Genomic DNA, 20,310 nt, shown 5'->3' with positions numbered 1-20,310 from the left:
TTAGCATATACTGTATTCCTGTGATCAAAGCTGAATTTTCAGCATCATTACTCCAGTCTTCAGTGTCACATGATCCTTCAGAGATTATTCAAATATGCTGATTTGCTGCTCAGTAACATTTCTGATTATTTTAATGCTGAAAACAATTGTGCTGCTTCATATTTTTGAGGAAACAATTTTTTCATGATTCTCTTATGAATATACACGCACCCTCTCAGACATGACCTTGATTGCAAAATTATATATATGATTTGAAATATTGTGATTAACATAGTACTACTTAACTAGCCTACTTGCCGTCTTAACTTGTTCGGCTTCATTACCCACCTTTGTACTGGTGAATCTGAGCGCGAGAAATGCCTAGTCATATTTTCTTGTCTTTTCACCACACTGGATATGCTCACCAAGGCTGCATTTATTTATTAATATATATTAAACGCTAGTGAAATGTGTCAATTTAAAACATCTATTTGAATGTTTTAGCATATACTATATTCCTGTGATCAAAGCTGAATTTTCAGCATCATTACTGCAGTCTTTAGTGTCACATCATTCAAATATGCTGATTTGCAGCTCAAGAAACATTTCTGATTATTTTAATGCTGAAAACAATTGTGCTGCTTCATATTTTTGAGGAAACAATTTTTTTCCACCATTCTCTTAAGAATATACGCACCCTCTCAGACATGACCTTGATTGCAAAATTATATATATGATTTGAAATATTGTGATTAACATAGTACTACTTAACTAGCCTACTTGCCGTCTTAACTTGTTCGGCTTCATTACCCACCTTTGTACTGGTGAATCTGAGCGCGAGAAATGCCTAGTCATATTTTCTTGTCTTTTCACCACACTGGACGAGACAAAGTGAACATTGCAAATCCAATTGTCCTTTGTGTCAGAGCGCTGGAGTTCGTCAGAAATAGGATTTGTCATGGATAAGATCATGGATTTGTCGTGTCGCGTCGCGCCGCATCACTGATAGAACATCACTGGGTTCTATTTGCTTTTGTCACGTCGCGTCGCTCGCGTCTGGTGTAGACACGTTGTTTTGGTATTGGTGAATCTTAAGTATATTCATTATCTGCTTTACGTTTACCTGGCACTGGCAGTATTTTCACAAACTTGTAACTTACATGCTTAGAGCAGAACCATACATCGTTCATTTATATTTCTACATGGCTCCCTGCAACTCTGATTCTTCAATCGCGCCATCTAGTGGTCTGTTATTGATCTTTGTCATAGCTCTATACTATATACTCTATACTTAGACCAGTTTGGGAACCACTGGTCTAAGAGATCCATTTCACTCATAACTCAGTTTTGACAAATGTGTCTAGGTAAAACACAGTTCTGTGTATAATAAAATTGTTCTTCTCTTTTGTAGGGCATCTGTAATGGCCGTGGTGTGTGTAAATGTGGTCGTTGTGAGTGTGAACACTCCGGACTTCCACTGAGCCCCACTTGTGAAGCAAACTTCCAGGTACAGTTGTGATGGGTGTGTGTGTGTGTGTGTGTGTGTGTGTGTGTGTGAATGTGTCCGTCTATCTGTATTCCTTTACTTTGCATGTTAATTGGTTCTGTCCTGAAACCAACTGTCTCTCATAATGCAGCAACAATTGGGTATGTGTGAAGCCAAGAGGAGCTGCGTTCAGTGCCAGGCCTGGAGCACAGGAGAGAGAAAAGGACGGAAATGTGATGAGTGTCCCTTTAAAATCATCAGGGTGGAAGAGCTTGAAGACCGTAGGGCATCAGATCTTAGTTTTATATTAAAAGACATAGCTATACTCATAGATTTGTTTATGGATGGATGAAACTGATGGATTGATTTATTTGTGTCCACAGATAAAAACGTAATAGAGACATGCAGTTTCCGTGACGAAGATGACGACTGCACATATCACTACACTGTGAATTATCCATTAAACATCACAGATAAAGAACACCACGTCCTAGTAAAGAAAAAGAAAGGTGAGATATACACAAATATTAATTGTACTTTTTACATGATAAAAAAGTTAAATGATTTATACAGCCTTTGGGTGGACCTATAAGTTAATTTAAAACTGAATTCTCATATACATATATATATTATTTCATATGAAGTAAAATTGAGCACTGTTTAATTGTCCTATTGTAGTTATGGGTCTACTATTTAGGCTGTATTTCTAGCTCTTGAACAAGAGTGTGGTGAGTAATACATGTCAGTGTTAAACTAACTGATTGTTTCTCTGTGTATCAGACTGTCCACCTGCAGGTTTCCTGTGGTTGATTCCTCTCATTATGTTTCTGATGCTATTGCTTGGTTTGCTTTTGCTCTGCTGCTGGAAATACTGCGCCTGCTGCCAGGTAGATATACACATATACACATCTTAATATTGATTTTTATTTAATTTTATTTAATTTTACAAATCAGCATGTCCTCACAAGTCCTGAAAAGGAAGTTTAGTCAAATGTTGTAAACTATAACTAAGAAAAGAGAAGAGAAAAAAGGAAAGGGGAAAAAAACACCCAAAGACAATTTAATACACAAACACCTTCCCATAACCAGGCGCAACATGAGTTTCCAGTGTCAAGTTATTTTAAGTTGTCAGTGAAACTGAAAATACTGCTCACAAAAAACTAAAATACAGCCAATCAGAACATGTTTGATGTGTATTATACAGCTAAGTGGAGCAGGACTGTCAATTATTGAGATTTTACTGGAGGTGATGATAAATGATTAAAAAAACAATAAGATGTCTTGTTGCTTGTCTTGTTTGCTATATCCACATCAAATATGTTCTAATTGGCTTTGATTCTGTTGCGTTGGACAGCGTTTTTCACTTTCTTGGAAACCACAAGTTACTTGCTGCTTAAAACTTGTGTTCAACTGGTTAGGATGTGGTGTAGTAATGTTAAATCTCAGCTGATTAACATTTGCTGTCTGTCCCCAACAGGCATGTCTTGCTCTTCTCCCATGCTGTGGCAGAGGTAATAATTTTTCTCTCTGTTACACTTCAGTTACATTATACAGAGATCAGTGGGAACAGATTTACTGTATTGTTTTTAATGTGTTTGTGATTGGCAGGTCGTATGGTGGGATTCAAAGAAGACCACTACATGCTACGTCAGTCTTTGTCGACCACTGATCATTTGGACACCCCAATGGTGCGCACCGGCCCACCCAAGAGCACAGACATTGTGCGCTGGAAAGTGACGGACAATGTTCATCGAGGACCAAACCACCCACAGAACCAAATCAAACCCAACCCCAAAGAGACCAGTGAGTCTAGACTTACATTCAGCTAGTTATCTAGTCATCTAGTGTGACCAGAGTCCAATGTTAAAGTAATAGTTTACCCCAAAATCTAAGTTCTTGTCTTCCAAACCTGTGTGAATTTCTTTCTATTGTAGAACACATAAAAAAAGATGTTTTGAAAAACGTTTCTGTACAATGACAGTTAATGGGGTCCAAAACAACAATGGACCACACTGACTTTCATTGTATGGGCAAAAATTTTTTAAATAGAATTTTTTTTTTGTGCTCCACAGATAAAAAAGAAAGTCATACAGGTTTGGAATGACATGAGTAAATTATGGCAGAATTAAAATTTTTGGGTGAACTATCTCTTTAAAATGTTCATGCTTGTTTAGCTTGTATTTATATTCTTTCATCCCTCTGTATTTTTCTTCATAGTCCAGTACCCTATCTCTCTTCGTCTGAACCGGCAATATTCAGAAACTCTATCCAAAGAGTCTCGGGACACAGACATGCTCAGGCGAGAAGTAGAGGACAACGTAAGTGCCCCCCACCCACCACCACCAAAAAAAAGAAACAACTTCTTGCACATGAACCATCATGCCTGACTGCTAATGTCTCTTTGTTTTTCATAAACAGCTCAATGACGTGTTCCTGCAGATCCCTGGCGCACAGAGAGTGCAAAAGACTCTGTTCAGGTGTGAAGTAGCTCTCAATGACTCATTAAAGTTGGCGTGGCTGTGCCTTGTGGGCAGTTTTTTCTAAAGTTGGATGAGGCTCAGATTTTGACATGTGTCTGAATGTACTGTTATTCTTTTTGTTTTCCCTCAGGACACAAAGAAATTCTGGAAAGAGGTACTGTAGCTACAGCTGAGCTAGCACTGACAAAATACTGTATGTCGCATTAAGTCTGAGATTATTGATTAGGATAAATCTCACAAAACATTTTATTATTAGAATATTAAAATTATTTCTGAAGGATCATGTGACACTGAAGACTGGAGTAATGGCTGCTGAAAATGCATCTTGCCATCACAGGAATAAATTAAATTATATTAAAATGCTTTTATTTTAAATCGTAATTAAAATATGAACTGGATATTTCTTTGTTAGATTTACTGATTTGTACAGGGACTACAAATCTGAAAACTTGAAGAGAAACAATAATAATTCTCATTTGCATCCACAGACAGAACAACACGATTGTAGACACGGTTTTATCTGCCCCTCGTGCCAGTTACCCAGATATAGTGAAACTGACAGATAAACAGGTTCAGGCTGGAAACTTCCGGGATCTGAAAGTGGTTCCAGGCTACTACACCGTAGCTACTGACAGAGGTACGGACACCCTGCACAACCCACAGACCTTTAACAACACGCTTACTCCAAAATACCTGCTGCATTAGTTTGCAGTCTGTTGTAACGCTTTGTGTTTGTTATGTGAATTTAATGTTTATGTGTCCATGTCCTTGTCTGTCTTGTAGAAGCGGCAGGTGCTGTGGAGTTTCAGGAGGGCGTGGAGTCAGTGGATGTCCGGGTTCCCCTCTTTATGAAAGATGAGGATGATGAAAAGAAGGAGCTGCTTGTTCAAGCCGTTGACGTTCCAGTTGGAATTGCGAAGATCGGCAAAGATCATGTCAACATCACTGTGATTAAGGAACATGGTAAGAAGTTTTAATGATGTTTTATTATCAAAGTTCGGGAGGGGCATGTTTAGATAGTCAACCAATTGGCACGATAGTAAGTATATATTCAGCCTACTTACCTTTGTCCCACAACAGTTTTCTGGAATCCCTCCTCCATCCCAACTCCTTACTCCTAACTATTCCTATCCCAGCTTGGGAAATGGGGGGAGGTCTCTGGGTTCAGGCTAAATTCCGAACTCGGAGCCCTCCCCTCGGCCAGCATGCCAAATATGCATACTATTTGCTCAATCTGATTATATGTAAGTGCAAACTCGTGAAATAATAAAAGAAAAATCTGACAAAACATGTTTACAGAGAATGTGTTTCATTACCCCATTTTTTTCAGCCAAATTTAGTGAGGATTTATTTTAAAACAAGCATTTTTGATATTAAAATATTTTTAAAGTGGATATTAAGTGGCAAAATCTTTGATTGTGTTTATTTATTTTCACACAGCTAGGAGCATCTTTACCTTCCTGCAGCCGTCATACACCTACAGTCGTCAGGATGGTGTGGCAAACATCCCGATCAGTCGTGAGATCATAGAGGATGGACGGACACAGGTCACATACTGCACCCGTGACCTCACTGCCAAAGACAAGAAGGTAAAATACACTAACTCGACAACTTGGGTTTCACCACAAGTTCTGTATTTCTATATTTAAATTTGATTAAATTGAGTTGATTTTCTCTAATAAAATGAGAACAATTTCCAAATAAGTGATATGGATATGTCTTTGTTTGAAAAAAGTCATGAAGTCATTCTCATTCTCAAAATCAAATTTTTCCCTTCTCTTCATAGGACTATATCTCAGTTGATGGAGACTTGAGTTATGGACCAGGGGAAACACAGAAGACAGTCCCAGTGAAACTCTTGGAGCTTGGGGAGGGAGATGGACTGCTAGAGGACAAACAAGTCAAACAGTTTGTGATGGATCTGAGCAACCCACGGCAAGGTGCTAAACTGGGCCGCTACCCACGCACCACTATCACCATCGCAGATAAACCAGGTATATATCAGGCTAACAGATTTAAAAGTATAATTTGTTGTAATTCTTTAACCTAAATTTGAATTGTCTTATATGTCCTCACAGAACCCAGTGTTTTGATGTTTAAGAAGAGTACTCAAACTTACAATACAACTGACCCGCTCTATTCCATCCCTGTGGTACGCACTCGAAACCAGGAGGGTCCGACCACTGTGTACTGGCGCACAAACAAAGCCTCACGCTTCGACCTCTCCAGTCCTCTCAAATTTGTTCCTGGTGAGACGGAAAAGAACATCGTCATTGATCCTCGTTTGTATCCATCTCCCATTATACCTGAGACCTTCCAACTGGAACTATTCGACCCAAGCAACAATGCAATCATCGGAGAGAAGAAAACCACGCTGGTGAACGTCATCGATGGTAGAGGTGAGAAAACGGCGTTTAGAGTCAGTTTTGGAGTCCATGTTTGTAACCAACTGTAAAGGCAAAAATATTGATTGTTTTTTTTTTTGTTTTGTTTTTTTTTTACTTTAGTTTATGTTTCATGAGAAAACCCCGAACCCTCCTGTAATCTGCAGATGTTGAGTGTTACTTAATATTTGCATTATTTCATATCAGGGGATGGGAAAATGGATTTCCAGAAAATGGAATATGTGAATCAGTCAGCCACATCTCCTGGAGGACGGCTCTATGCCCCAACCAACATCAAAGCAGTTGCTTCCGGCCCTAAAAACATCCGCCTGAACTGGAACCCCAGTGCAAATGCCAGTGGTTACAAGGTAGGTCGCATAACATGATATCTGATATAACACGTTACAAAATTGCATCCGTTTTTGTATTATTTAGTGTGTATAGTCTGTTTTTTTTTTGTTTTTTTTTACCTCTGTAAAATATAGTAAATAAACTTTAAAAAAAACTACTCATAAACGGAGAAAATTTCAGCTTTATAAGTCACAGAGTGACTTTATTCATAGATTAATAGCGTATGAAATGAGTTTAATTGTGCTGTTTTTAATTGTGCTATTTTAGACACATTGAATACAATATATAAAACATTGATTCATATGCAGTATAAATACTGTATATATAAATTAAATGATTAAATTAATGATTTTTAAACATTTTTGAAGTCTCTTAGGCCCACCAAGGCTCATTTATTTGATCAAAAATACAGTAAAAACTGTAATATTGTGAAATATTATTACAACTGTTTTCTGGTTTAATACATTTTCAAAATGTAATGTATTCCTGTGGTGGCAAAGCTGGATTTTCAGCAGCCTTCAGGGTTTACATGATCCTTCAGAAATCATTCTAATATGCTGATCTGCTGCAAAGAATCTCTCTTATTATTATCAATCTCAAAAACAGTTGTGCTGCTTAATATTTTTGTGGAAACTGTGATACAGTTTTTCCAGGATCCTTTGATGAATAGAAAGGTCAAAAGAACAGCATTTATTTGAAATAGAAATCTTTTGTAGCATACATGTCTTTACTGTCACTTATGATCAGTTTAATGTGTCCTTGCTGAATTATAATCATTCTTTAAAAAATTCTTAAAAAAAAAAAAAAAAACCTGACCCCAAACTTTTGAACAGTAGTGTTTGTGAAACATACAGGCTAGTAGGAGATTATTCACTGTGGGTTGTGACATGTTAGCATAGATCTCATGCTATTTTTTAGTCCCAGTCCATTTCTGCTTGTAAAGTTTTAGTTGCAGTATTTTAATGAAATTAATATTTCAGTAAACACTAGCTTAGCTAAAAAGGCTGTTGAAAATGCTCTTAAACTTATCCTTTGAGCTGTGATTTGCTGTTTCCAGGTGAAGTACTGGATTTATGGAGACCCTGAGGCTGATGCTCAGGTGCTGGATGTGAAGCCTCCTCAAGCCGAGCTGACTAATCTCTACCCATACTGCGACTATGAGATGCGCGTATGTGGCTACAATGCACTCGGAGAGGGCAATTACAGCGATATCATTCAATGCCAGACTCTAGAGGATGGTAAGTCAATCTCTGGACTTTTTAAATTTTATGGTCTTTTTAAGAAGCATGCATGTCATACTTTTCATACTTGGCTTTTTCTGGCATACCAATGAATGCTTTTTGAAGTTTCTGTCTCACAAACATGGCCATCTGCATTATTTTACCCCTCTAGTACCTGGTGAACCTGGCCGCCTGGCTTTCAATGTCATCAGCCCCACTGTCACTCAGGTCAGCTGGGCGGAGCCAGCAGAGACGAATGGTGTCATTACTTCATATGAAGTTATCTACACACCCATCAACGAGAACAAGAGTAGGAGTCTTAAAATACTTTTTATAGCATCTGTTTGTCAATATTGTAACAATTAGTGCTCAGCTGACTGCACATATTTCTTTCTCTGTTCAGAGCCTATAGGACCTTCTAAGAAGGTAATGATTGACAACCCCAAAAAGCGCATGCTGCTCATCGAGAACCTGCAGCCTTCTCAGACCTACTGTTACAAAGTGCGCGCTCGCAATAAGGTGGGCTGGGGCCCGTACAGAGATGCCACAATCAACCTGGCTACACAACCTACCAGACCCATGTCAAGTAAGCGTCTCACAAAAATGGGGTGGAATCGAACTCAAGTTTGGACTGAGCAATTGTTCAATAAACAATCGTACAGACTGTGAATTGATTGTGTTGTTTGTTCGGGTTTATATCATTCCTATAGTTCCCATCATTCCCGACATTCCCATTGTGGATGCAGAAGCTGGAGATGAATATGACAGCTATCTGATGTACAGTAATGAAGTACTACGATCCCCAACGGGTAGCCAGAGGCCTAGTGTCACAGATCTGACTGAAGGTGGGTATCTTGTGATGGGGTGCACTGTTGCAACACATTGGAATCGATATACACAACCAACGTTCAAAAGTTTGGGGTCAGTAAGAAAGAAATTAATATTTTAATTAAGCAAGGATCCATTAAATTGGTCAAAAGTGACAGACTTCTATAATATTACAAAAATTTCTAATTAATGCTGTTCTTCTGAACATCCTTTTGATCCAACAATCCTGAAAAAAAGTGTCACAGTTTTCACAAAAATATTAAGCAGCACAACTGTTTTCAACACTGATATTAATAAGACCGAATCAGTATCTTAGAATGAATTCTGAAGGATCATGTTACACTGAAGACTGTAGTAATGATGCTGAAAATTCAGCTTTGGATTACAGGAATAAATTACATTTTTAAGTATATCAAAATGAAAAACAGTTATTTTAAATAATATTTCATAATTTTACTATTTTACTGTATTTTTTATCAAATAAATGTAGCCTTGTTAAGCATAAGAGACTTTATTCAAAAACATAAAAATCTTGCCGGCCCCTAATTTGACCAGTAGTGTGTTTGCTGCATATCCTTGCTGAAAAGACCAGGATAAATTTCAACCAGAATGGGTAAACTGGTTTGCCATGCAGTTCTTGGAAAAAGGGACACCAGCACACTAGCATCCTGACAATGGTGGTCTTTTCATCAGGGATAGTAGGGAACTAAAACAAGTTTTTCGAAACATGTCAATGCTTGACTGTATTGCATGCCTGAACATGTAGGTGGAATTGTTTCAAGCATTCGAAAGCTTTTTTGTGCTATGTTGACCTGTAGAAACTACTGGTCAATAGCAGTCAGACATGGTCATGGTCTGCCTTCATCTGCAGTGTAACAGGATGATGTCCTTACATCATTCGTATGCAGCTCCTGTTGAAATCGAAAGGCTCTTTCTAGTCCCCTGTGCATCCATTGAAGACCCCGCAATCACTTGCCTTTGCCATGGAACAATGTCTTTTTCTTTCCTTAGGGCTTTGTAAAACTGGGTGACTGGGCTCTTTATGGAAGTTGAACACATTGTTTGTGCAGCGTTCAGGGAATGTTGCAGCTGTAAAGTTTGGGCTTCTTCGGCTCATATTTGGCAAGAATGATCAAACTGTTGACTTGGCCTTGCTAAATGTTGGTAGCATCGTGGATGGGCTCAGAAGATATCAGCTTCCCACCTTTTCTTCTTTCCTTCTTTGCCTAACTCAAGTTATTAAAGGAACAGTTCACCCAAATATGAAAATTCTGTCATCATTTACTCCCTCAGGTTGTTGCATACTGTATGACTTTCTTACTTCCATGGAGCACAGAAGGAGATGCAGATCTTTTCCATAAAATCACAGTGAATGGACGGATGCTCCAAAAATATCATAAAACTACCATAATTATGGTCCATATTGCTTGCACACTATTTTCCAAGTCTGTTGAAGCCATATGATAGTTTTGTGTGAGAAACAGACCAAAATATAAGTTGATATTTGCTGAACATGGCTTTAGAAGACTTGAAATATACATTGACCAAATACACTTGCAATTACATTTCACAAAAAAAAAAAAATCATATGAAGTACTTTTATGGTAGTTTTATGGTGTTTTTAAGCTTTGTAGCCACATTCACTTTTATTATATAAAAAAACGCAGCCTCAACGTTTTGCCTAACATCTGCTTTTGTATTCAAGAAAGTCATACGGGTTTGCAGCGACATCAGGGTTAGTAGTTAATAACAGAATTCTCATTTTTCTGTGAATTAAGTTGAGCATGGACAGCACACACATCCTCTGTGCCTTGCTTGCTTCCCCACATGATTACGGAAGGCTCACGCTGGAAGCATGTCCAGCTAGTCGGTTCGGACCTGGATCTCCGTAAGGTGTCCTGGAAACTGCCTGCTGACAACATCCCCCGCCGCCTGAGCCCAGCTACTGATGCCATCGATAGTCATGCACAGACCCTGCCACAAGGTGAAGACCTGTCCCTGGCAGACAGCATGCCATCCACACCCAACGTCAACCCAAAGCTGTGCTAGCAAAGTCACTTGAGTGCTAATTGGCATCAAGAGTATCAGAGTGCTAATTGGCATCTTTAAGTAGACTGCTAAGTCCATTGCTACCACAAAAATAGCGTTTCTTCGTCTGAATTAAGAGGCTTTCTTCAGTTTGGGTCTGTTGAGGTGATTCCTTCTGGGCCAAAGTTCAAAGCCCTATTCTGGAGCGCTGACTTCAACTGTGAATTCAGTTGCGCTAACGTTGCTGTGCTAATTCATGCTATCGTCTTTTCTCTCATATGTTTACAGATCAGTTTGTAAATGGAAAGTGGGACCAGAATTTCCTGTTCCCAGGAGGAAGCGGTTCCCTTTCCCGCAACGTCAGTTCCTCCTCATCCACGTACAGCCATTCCACACCCCGTGCCGGTGTGACCAATAACAGCAGCACCACAACGTACATTTCCGGCAAAGGTATCAGAGGAAACAATAGTTGACTTAAAAATGTTGTCATGATTTAGTCATCCTCATTTCATTCCGAACCTGTATTATTTTGTTTCTTCTGCGGAACACAACACATAATGCCTTACTATATAATGTACCTAGAATGATCAATGGCTGTCAAGCTCCAAATACGCCATAAAACATGAAAGTAGTCTATGTGCACTATATATTATGTGCCATATTCCAAGTCTTCTTTTTTTTTTCAAAATACTTTTGTTCAGCAAGGATGCATTCAATTGATCAAAACCTGTTTTCATTTTGCTAGTAACACAAAAAGCACCAGCATATTAGAATGATTTCTGAAGGATCATAACACTGAAGACTGGAGTAATGAATCACAGGAATAAATTCGATTTTAAAATATATTAAAAAAGAAAACAATTGTTTTAAATGTAATAAAATTTCACAATATTAGTGTTTATTTTCTGTATTACCAAATAAAATATACCTGGTCATCAGAGACGTCTTTAAAAAATATAAATTTTTTTAAATCTTACAGATTCACAGATAATCTTAATTAAAAAAGCTAAAGTGTTGTTCACACAAAGCAATTGTATGGCTTCAGAAGACTTGGATAGTATTGCCATTTGGACCACTTTTATGATAGTTTAATAGCACTTATTTGCCTTTCAATTTGTATTTTCTTTCTGGTCTGGTCTTTATTTTGGAAAAGAGCAGCATGAACATTATTCAGAACATTTGTTTTTGTGTTCCATTAAAGTAAGACAGTCATATTCATTTGGAATGACATGAGGGTGAGTAAATGATGACAGAATTTTCATTTGAAGGTTTATGAATCATTCTTTGATTTGGTACTTATGCTTTAAAAACAAAATTGTTGAATAAATTGTCTCCATAGCTCATTAACCAATCGTTGTTTTTTGTCACAATCAGGAGGCTCAACGACACACGGATATGATCTTAGGGATGGCGGACTTCTCAAAGAGGAAGTGATTCTGAGGAAGCGTTCTGAGAACAGGCATTACACAGACGGTGATGGAGTGAGGGATTCTATCGTCATGGGAAACCTGTCTGGTGGATTTTTGGACAACTTGGGTAAATTGAGCTTGAAAGATTTCTGTGCACAAAGCCAATCAAATTTGATTAGAATGCCTCGCAAGGTGCAGCTTTTGGCAAGAATCCTTAGCTGACTCTCGCTTCAATCCTACTCTTCTTTTTCTCCCCCTTATGCCATTTGTGTTCTCTCTACACATTTTTTCTCTCGCTGTTTTCTCGTCATGCGACGGCTGCCTGCCAACCCTTTCCTGCCACACCCTGCCGTATCCCACCTTGCCGTGGCTTGGCTGGCTCTCAGGGGTCTCTAACTTCAGCCAGAGTACAACTACCAGCTACAGCTTGAGCTCCAGAGCTCGTACTCAGTCTGAAGATATCAACGATGCACTGCAGAACCTGGATAGTGTTCTTCAGGGTGAGTGAACCCGGAAACAACCAGCAGTGCATCAGGAGAGGGTACTTTGAAACCGTAACTTCCTAAAGCCCCTTTCACACAGAGATTTGGAAAATACACGGATAATGTGTTCCGTGATTTGTCCTGGGATCGTTTGATTTTGGTTCATTCACACTGCCAGTGATTTTCCGGGATCCTGTAAAGATTGCGTAAAGACACTTGACATTACGATGTGAAGTGTAATGTGACGCGTACCACTTCACTAATCTGGCGAACGATCTCAGCTTCAGCGCGGATAGTGAGGAGCTCCCTGATCTCTGCTTTATACCAGTTTGCACAAATTTCTTCGTCGTGAACGTTGATCTGCCTTTCAAAGCACCCGGTAAAAGAGTTGCACGATAACATGCTTTACGGCATTGGTTCTGGCTTTTGTTCACACAGGGCTCGTTCCGGGACTGATCCCGGCAATGTTACTAGGTCCCCAACCCGGAATCAATCCCGGGACGTGTTTGTGTTCACACAGAAGGCACTCCGGCAATTTTTTCGGGACCAACGTGCAGTGTGAAAGGGGTTTAAGAGACGAGCATTTCATAATGTAAAGTAGTTAAACTAAATGCAAATCTTTTAGGAGGTGTAAAATAAATAATGAATATATATATATATATAGCAATATTTATTTAGGCACAAAACATATCAGACAGCATTGAACTTATTTATTAATTATAATTATATTAAACAGATGCAATAAATATTCATTTACAATAAATGCAACTAATAGAACACCATCATTTATTTAAAATATACATTTATAAAAGACAAAATGCAGTGCAGGGGACCAAATGAATCAATTAATCTTTTTTTTTTAGAACCGGTTCATTTATTTGTCTGTCTGAATAAACAGATTCATGAAAATTAATTTCTCAAAAATCTTGCATTTTAGGAGAGCACATTTAATTATTTTATTAGTTCACTTTGTGAGAACAAAATATGATGACATAAAAAAATGTTTATGCTAAACAGTTGTGAGAATTAGCTTGTTACTGGAAAAGTATCTGTTTAAACTAGTTTAAAAGCAGCTGAGCTACTGTCATACTACTGGAAAATGTAGTTAAGTTGGAAGCATCTCTTCTTTTACTTACAGACTGACATATTTCAGCCTATTCCCTGCTGTTTCCCCAATGCTGAACCAATAAAATTGTGGCTACAAAATTAAATATGTCTGTACTGTGGTTTGACATTTTACTGTCTGCACTGCTCGTGCCCTCAGACTCTCGCTTCAACCCGGGTGTTCCTGAGACTCCCAGCAGACTGGTGTTCTCTGCCCTGGGGCCCACGGCCCTGAAAGTGAGCTGGCAGGAGCCCCACTGTGAGACCGATGTACTGGGGTACTGCGTCCTTTACCAGCTTCTCAGTGGAGGTGATCCATCTCTTCTCAATCGTAGTTATCATACTTATTCATTCTAAATATATAAAGGTATATTCAGAGATATACTATATTTTATCAATTCATATGTGTATATATATATATATATATATATATATACACGTATTTTTAATTGTCATACACTTCATTCACATTTTTTTTTTATAATATATTAAATTATATACTGTAATTATTTATCAATATGCATTAGTTTATGTCTGTATACTGTATACAGTATATATACATATAAACAATTATTACATACTATAATTTATCAATTTACTTCCATATACTCTATATATCTATTTGACGTCTGTCTGTCTTTTTCATTGTCTTGTATTGTGTTCTTCTCATAGGTGAGGTAAAGCGTATCGAGGTGAACAATCCCGCTCAGAACTCTGTGGTGGTTCAGGATCTTCTGCCCAACCATTCCTACATCTTCAAAGTGAAGGCCCAGAGTCGAGAGGGCTGGGGTCCTGAGAGAGAGGGAGTCATCACCATTGAGTCTGCTGTCGACCCCAAGAGTCCACTGAGCCCAATGCCAGGTGGAGCGCCTTCATACTTTAATTCTTATTTTTTATGGTACCAAAAGGGGGCACAGTAGCTATTACCAGCAATAGCAGTGGCATTATCCTGGTATTAATATTAAAACATTATTGTGTGTATTTTACTATTTACTAAAACATGTATATGTATGTATGTGTGTGTGCTGTCTTTCAGGATCTCCATTCACACTCAGCACTCCCAGCGCTCCAGGACCTTTGATCTTCACAGCTTTGAGTCCAGACACACTGCAGCTGAGCTGGGAGAAACCCCGCAAACCCAATGGGGACATCCTGGGCTATGTGGTTACCTGTGAACAGCTGCACGGTGGAGGTCAGATACCAACCTCTTTATTTTCTATTTGACATTTTTTATTTGACAATTGACATATCTGAACTTTGAATCCATATGAATGTCCAGAGTAGTCACAAATGTAATAATCAAAAACAAATCCTGTTCTTTAAGTCCGGGACACACCAAGCCGACTTCAAAGAACTAGCGGCGATGAAATCCGACAGTGTTGTCGCCTCGCGTCGGCGATGTCTGGACCAAAAAGCTGCGCTTGAACACACCGCTCAGACTACAGCCGACTGCAAACTAACACGTGCGTTCTGCACCTGCGTGAGAGGAATTAACTGTCTATAGCAGCAGCTATCAGTAGTATATATTCGTCATTTAAAAGGAGAAACTGGAACAAGGATATACGAGATATACACAGATATACGAAACGAAAAACAAAGCAACACTTGCTTACCGTTTTGAATACAAGTTATGTTGATAACTTTCTTCATTTTAAGCGCTCATGTTGTTATGAAAATATTCGCATATTGGAATCCCTTACAGAGACATCGCTCCCTCAGGTCTGAAGGCCTGATCATCATCTCGCGCACCATCTCCACCGCCCCAAACACTGGGTAAAGATCACTTAACATTAGAACAGCCTTCTGTTAGCGCTGCCTCGTTTTCATCACTTTCGCTTTAATTCTTAGTCACTGACTCATTCGGTAAACTGAGCATCCAATCAGAGTTCTCACTCTCGCTGATGGCCCAGACGCCGATTCAACATGTTGAATCATGCAAACAACAAGAGCCGACATGTGGAACACACCAAAAAAAAAACTATCCCGACAGACGCTTGCCGACGGTCGTCCATCGGCTTGGTGTATCCCGGCCTTTAGGTTCCCTGTTAAAACTCTGCGTTTGGTGTCCTTGCAGGAGATCTTCGCTCCTTCCAGGTGAATGGCAATGCTGCAACTTCTTTGACTGTGTCTGACCTGAAAGAAAACATGCCGTACAAATTCAAAGTTCAAGCCCAGACCACACAGGGCTTTGGACCGGAGCGAGAGGGCATCATCACCATCGAATCCCAAGATGGAGGTATGCAAGGCTTTACAACAGTGGCACAGATAGAGTGATATAACAGTGTTAATGCTTTAGGCCGCAAATGGCTGCAATATAACAAAGAGTGAAAAATTTAAGGGGGTCTGAATACTTTCCGTACCCACTGTATATATTTCACTGTTAAATGTTTAGTGTTTCAATAATATCATAGCCTACTTTTTATCATGCAATCAGATCACGACCGATGGAATCAAGTCTTGCCCTGTATTATTTCCTGTTGAATGTTATGTTTTTTTGAGGAAAATCACTGATGATAAATTTTTTGTTGGAACTTTTTCTTTTCTCGTCCTCCTCAGGCTCCATGTCACAGTACAACAGTCATTCAGTCACAAAGAGAGAGGTGTTCAACCTACCAACAGAGATTACTTCACACACCATGTTCTCAGAACCTTTCGTGTCTCCAGGTACCAACACACATTATATATCTTCCAGGGCTGGGCAAAATTCACAGTTGAAGAATTTGTTCCATTTCTATGAATGAGTTAGAATTTAAGTTAAACTGGCCCCACCTGATGTTTTAACCCACAAAAATAATTACATAATTCATTTAGACTAAATATGCTTATTTTGTAATATGTAAAATATTTTTTTCTCAAATTACATTTTTTCTAAACTTAGACAAATTACAGTAATTTGCGAACAAATGAACAGTCATCAAAAACAACAAAATATTGAAATTAACAAAGTTTTACTACAATTTTTATTAAATGTAATTAAAAATGAGTTATTTTATAATATTTAATATAAACTTACAAAACAATTCATTTGGGTTATTAGGCTTATGTTGTGATATGTAAAATACATACATTCTTATCAAATAAAAAAAATCTATAATTAAGTAGAAGATTATAAAACATCAAAAGGTTTTAATTTTGCAATGCGATTTTCCACTAAATGTTCACCACATTGTCTACAGAAAACAAATATTAAAATGATCACTTAAACCTGTTGATTTTCATTTATGTTTGAGTGTTTTCTAGTAAAATAGACCACAGTGGAAATTTTTACTAATATCATTATAAAATATTAAATACAGTTTATTAAATTAAATACAGATTTCTGTTGGTGGTATATCAATCATCTAACTTTTCTGGAAATACCATATGTTGTGTATGATAAAGTTATACAAAAAGTTATTAAAAACTTAAAAGCAGTTGATACTAATTCCAATTTGTTTTTTTTATTATTATTTAAATTCTAGATAAAAGACTATATTGTTATATAAATATGTTTCTAACTTTCTAACTGTCTGATGTGTGTTTTTTCTAGAAGGTATGATGATGATGTCGAGCAGACAGATCACAGAGTCGGGCGGCACCATCACGCGGCAGGTGGAGATGGTGCAGAGAGGAGTGATGTCCAGCAGCACCGTTACTAAGAAGGTGGAGAGACAGTACTTTGAGGCCTAATCTAACTTCCTTTTGCCTTCAGCTGAAGTCACACGGCAGAGCAGCAGTATAAACATACGCTCTAGTCAAACTAGAAAAGTTCACAGACCAATGTGCACAATATATGGTGTTTATGTGAACATGAGAACAGCTGAGTTCTTGGATTCCTCGGATTATTGCTCATAAAGACCAAAGTCTTCAAGCCTTGATATTTTGTTGAATGTAAAGACTTAAAACCTTTTAGTGTTATCTTATCACTTCCAAAAAGGTATTTGTTAAAACTTTTGGCCATGTTTCATGTAGTGTTTGCGAGAAATGTTATGGATGTTTACGGTTATGTTGCTCAATTGAGCTTAACTGCATTCATTTTGATGAGGTTTGAATTTGGCAGGTTTCATATCATGATGTTTATATTATTGATGTTGCTTTCAAATTTCAAGATGTATCAAGTTTTTTGAGCATGTAGGTTTTTTAAATGCATTTTCACATCAAATATGCCATGTCTCTTGATTTAGAGTGTATACTTCAACTCATTAGTATTTTTCCTCCTAAATCAACTTTTTTTTTACTTGTTAAGGGTTGCATAAAATGTTGCAACACATGAGTGCACACATATGGACTCGATTCTTAGGATTGTAAATATGTTACTGAGGTTTTTTTTTTTTATTGCCTGGTTGCAAGATGTGCTGTTGTAACTTCAGGCCTGTGGCTGTATTTCAGATGACATATAAAGTCTGCTAGGTTTGTACACTACTGGCAATATGGAAAAGATTACCAATCTGACACCAATGTAATTACATTTTTACTGCCTTCAATAATTTGTATGGTACTTTTGTCTTGGGAACAAATATCTTTTTTAGAGTTTTATATTAAAATTGCATTTCACCATCATATTCAAGCCGTAGTATGCAAAACGCCTCACTGCATATTAGTTCACCTTACCAATAAATCATCCTACCACAGTCGACCCTTCGTGTGTCAGCTTTGTTTATTAGAAACAGATTTAGGTGCAATCAGTTTTTTTTAGCTCACTGAAATGAGCTACTGAAATGCTTTACATTGATTGGAGGAGAATGTACTGACAATGCCCTCTATATGCTTTCATATGTTACTGACAAACAAACAAACATGGAGTTGAATGTGATTATATCCAACACTTGCTAAAACTGGGAAAATAGTGCATTCAGGTCAGCAAAACAATATTTCAGTTTTAGGCCTTGGATTTGGCTAATTATAATCTTATTTTATTTTAAAAAACAATGGAAATTGACATTATATGGGTAACGAAAAAAGAATCACAATTCAGTATGCAAATAATTTAGAAATATTACAATGACGTAATCGTTGTCGCTTTCATTTTAACATTCTAGCAAATGTGAGTCAGTAGGAGACTTTCCAAGTAAAATTTCTTAAAAAATCAAAACAAAAAATAAATTGTATACAAAAAGTCTGAATGGAAACGGTACATTAGGCTGAATTAATTGCAGAAAAAATTGTGACAAAAGCACTTAAGATATCTGCATTTTAACATGAAGATGAAGTCATGAACACATTCCCAACGCTCATGCATAAGTATGAGCAAACAAGCCCTTAGAATTTTTAAGCATCTTTTTTTGGTAGCTGCACAAAGAAAAGCATAGCTGAAGTATATGATTTTTTTCAATGTTAAAATCAATTCTATCCAAGATTAATATGCATAGACTACACCATTTGGAGGTTGATTTCTTCAACAAAAAAAAAGTGAAAACACTGCATGCCAACTGGTCTCGCACAGAAACAATTTTTCTGTCGAGGGAATCAGGGTCATGCTAACTTCAAAGTTGGTCTACAAAAATACGACTTCTATCTGGGACTATCTGTTTGTCTGACCAATCGCAGACTGTTTAACAACAGTATTTTTTACAATTCCTTTGTGCTGCTAGTGGTGCAGAAATCACAGCTTTAGCTACTCTTAAAAAAATGTAAAATTCCTTCTATGCACTTCTATTTTTTGTAAGCATTGATCAATTACTGTATGAATGTTTTATGGTGTTTGTAGTTTCTTCATATCCATGTGTGTGAGGATTGTGCGATCATTACGTACATTAGCAGAACAGGCATTGTCCCTTACAGAGACATCGCTCCCTCAGATCTGAAGGCCTGATCACCATCTCGCGCACCATCTCCACTGTCCCAAACACTGGGTAAAGATTCTCTGTGAACCTCTCGCTGTATGTGTAGATGTGCGCACGCTTCTGGGTGTCATAGAAGGACAGCTGCCCCTCCTCGTAGTCCAGATAGACCCCCACCCTCCGCGGGATGAGCGACTGGGGCAGGGGTGTGGGTGGTATGGTCAGGGCCTTGAGCTCGGAGCCCCGCTCCAGCCTGAGGGTGAGGTATCCGCTCTGAGTGTTGAGCGGTCTGTAGCCTTTGCAGAGAGCCGATTCTTTGGCCACCCCAAGACGCCAATCACGGTCACCCACTTCTACCTCCCAGTACCGGCGTCCCGACGAGAAGCCCTCAGAGCCGAGACAGCACCACCAGCCATCAAAGCGCCACAGGCTGCAGGGAACCTCACGCCGCTCCAGACCGCACTGCATGCGCTTGCAGTCCTCGGACAGAACCAGAGCAGGGTTGGCCGTCTCTGGGTCAAAAGTCACCTCCACTGTAAAACAGGGTAGCACTTCGTTAGATTTAAGTCTTTAGGTGTATCACAGAAGATTTTCAAGAAATTGAACAGTGTATATATATATATATATATATACACACAGTATATGTGAAAGAACTCTCTGAGGATCTGAAAAAAATTATTGTTGCTCTACATACAGATGGCGTAGGCTATAAGAAGATTGCCAAGACCTGTACAAGCTGTACACTCACTACTTTACATTGTAGCAAAGTGTCATTTCTTCAGTGTTGTCACATGAAAATA

At 38.3% G+C, this 20,310-nt stretch overlaps 2 protein-coding genes across 4 annotated transcripts in view; one reads left to right on the top strand and one right to left on the bottom strand.

Annotated features, from left to right (window-relative positions):
• The window catches only part of itgb4 (integrin, beta 4), a 27,777-nt gene extending 9,413 nt beyond the window's left edge, over window positions 1-18,364 (top strand). Inside the window, exons 15-42 of one of the 2 annotated variants that reach the window (XM_016575664.1) lie at window positions 1,391-1,486; window positions 1,617-1,746; window positions 1,849-1,974; window positions 2,246-2,352; window positions 2,943-2,976; window positions 3,074-3,268; window positions 3,683-3,783; window positions 3,884-3,942; window positions 4,076-4,099; window positions 4,434-4,582; window positions 4,729-4,908; window positions 5,386-5,534; window positions 5,732-5,939; window positions 6,024-6,344; window positions 6,537-6,697; window positions 7,738-7,918; window positions 8,073-8,210; window positions 8,304-8,486; window positions 8,611-8,745; window positions 11,045-11,206; window positions 12,131-12,292; window positions 12,552-12,665; window positions 13,912-14,061; window positions 14,424-14,612; window positions 14,788-14,943; window positions 15,826-15,987; window positions 16,308-16,415; window positions 17,281-18,364. In XM_016575664.1, coding sequence (XP_016431150.1) covers window positions 1,391-1,486; window positions 1,617-1,746; window positions 1,849-1,974; window positions 2,246-2,352; window positions 2,943-2,976; window positions 3,074-3,268; window positions 3,683-3,783; window positions 3,884-3,942; window positions 4,076-4,099; window positions 4,434-4,582; window positions 4,729-4,908; window positions 5,386-5,534; window positions 5,732-5,939; window positions 6,024-6,344; window positions 6,537-6,697; window positions 7,738-7,918; window positions 8,073-8,210; window positions 8,304-8,486; window positions 8,611-8,745; window positions 11,045-11,206; window positions 12,131-12,292; window positions 12,552-12,665; window positions 13,912-14,061; window positions 14,424-14,612; window positions 14,788-14,943; window positions 15,826-15,987; window positions 16,308-16,415; window positions 17,281-17,420 — 4,020 coding nt within the window. In that variant the 3' untranslated portion in view covers window positions 17,421-18,364. The remainder of the gene's footprint in view (window positions 1-1,390; window positions 1,487-1,616; window positions 1,747-1,848; window positions 1,975-2,245; window positions 2,353-2,942; window positions 2,977-3,073; window positions 3,269-3,682; window positions 3,784-3,883; window positions 3,943-4,075; window positions 4,100-4,433; window positions 4,583-4,728; window positions 4,909-5,385; window positions 5,535-5,731; window positions 5,940-6,023; window positions 6,345-6,536; window positions 6,698-7,737; window positions 7,919-8,072; window positions 8,211-8,303; window positions 8,487-8,610; window positions 8,746-11,044; window positions 11,207-12,130; window positions 12,293-12,551; window positions 12,666-13,911; window positions 14,062-14,423; window positions 14,613-14,787; window positions 14,944-15,825; window positions 15,988-16,307; window positions 16,416-17,280) is intronic. The other variant, XM_016575665.1, reaches the window with a different exon arrangement.
• LOC107758027 (butyrophilin subfamily 2 member A2) overlaps window positions 15,217-20,310 on the bottom strand; it is a 15,075-nt gene continuing 9,981 nt past the window's right edge. Inside the window, exons 10-12 of one of the 2 annotated variants that reach the window (XM_016575666.1) lie at window positions 19,531-20,043; window positions 15,454-15,472; window positions 15,217-15,339 (exon numbers count right to left, since the gene is read on the bottom strand). In XM_016575666.1, the coding sequence (XP_016431152.1) occupies window positions 15,282-15,339; window positions 15,454-15,472; window positions 19,531-20,043 (590 nt within the window). In that variant the 3' untranslated portion in view covers window positions 15,217-15,281. Of the gene's footprint in view, window positions 15,340-15,453; window positions 15,473-19,095; window positions 20,044-20,310 lie in introns of those variants that run through there. The other variant, XM_016575667.1, reaches the window with a different exon arrangement.

The sequence above is a fragment of the Sinocyclocheilus rhinocerous genome, unplaced genomic scaffold (genome assembly GCF_001515625.1).
Source record: "Sinocyclocheilus rhinocerous isolate Xijiao unplaced genomic scaffold, SAMN03320098_v1.1 scaffold1314, whole genome shotgun sequence".
NCBI classification, from domain to species: Eukaryota; Metazoa; Chordata; class Actinopteri; order Cypriniformes; family Cyprinidae; genus Sinocyclocheilus; species Sinocyclocheilus rhinocerous.
Note: the sequence above shows the minus strand (reverse complement) of the source record. Positions and strands in the feature narration are given on the sequence as shown.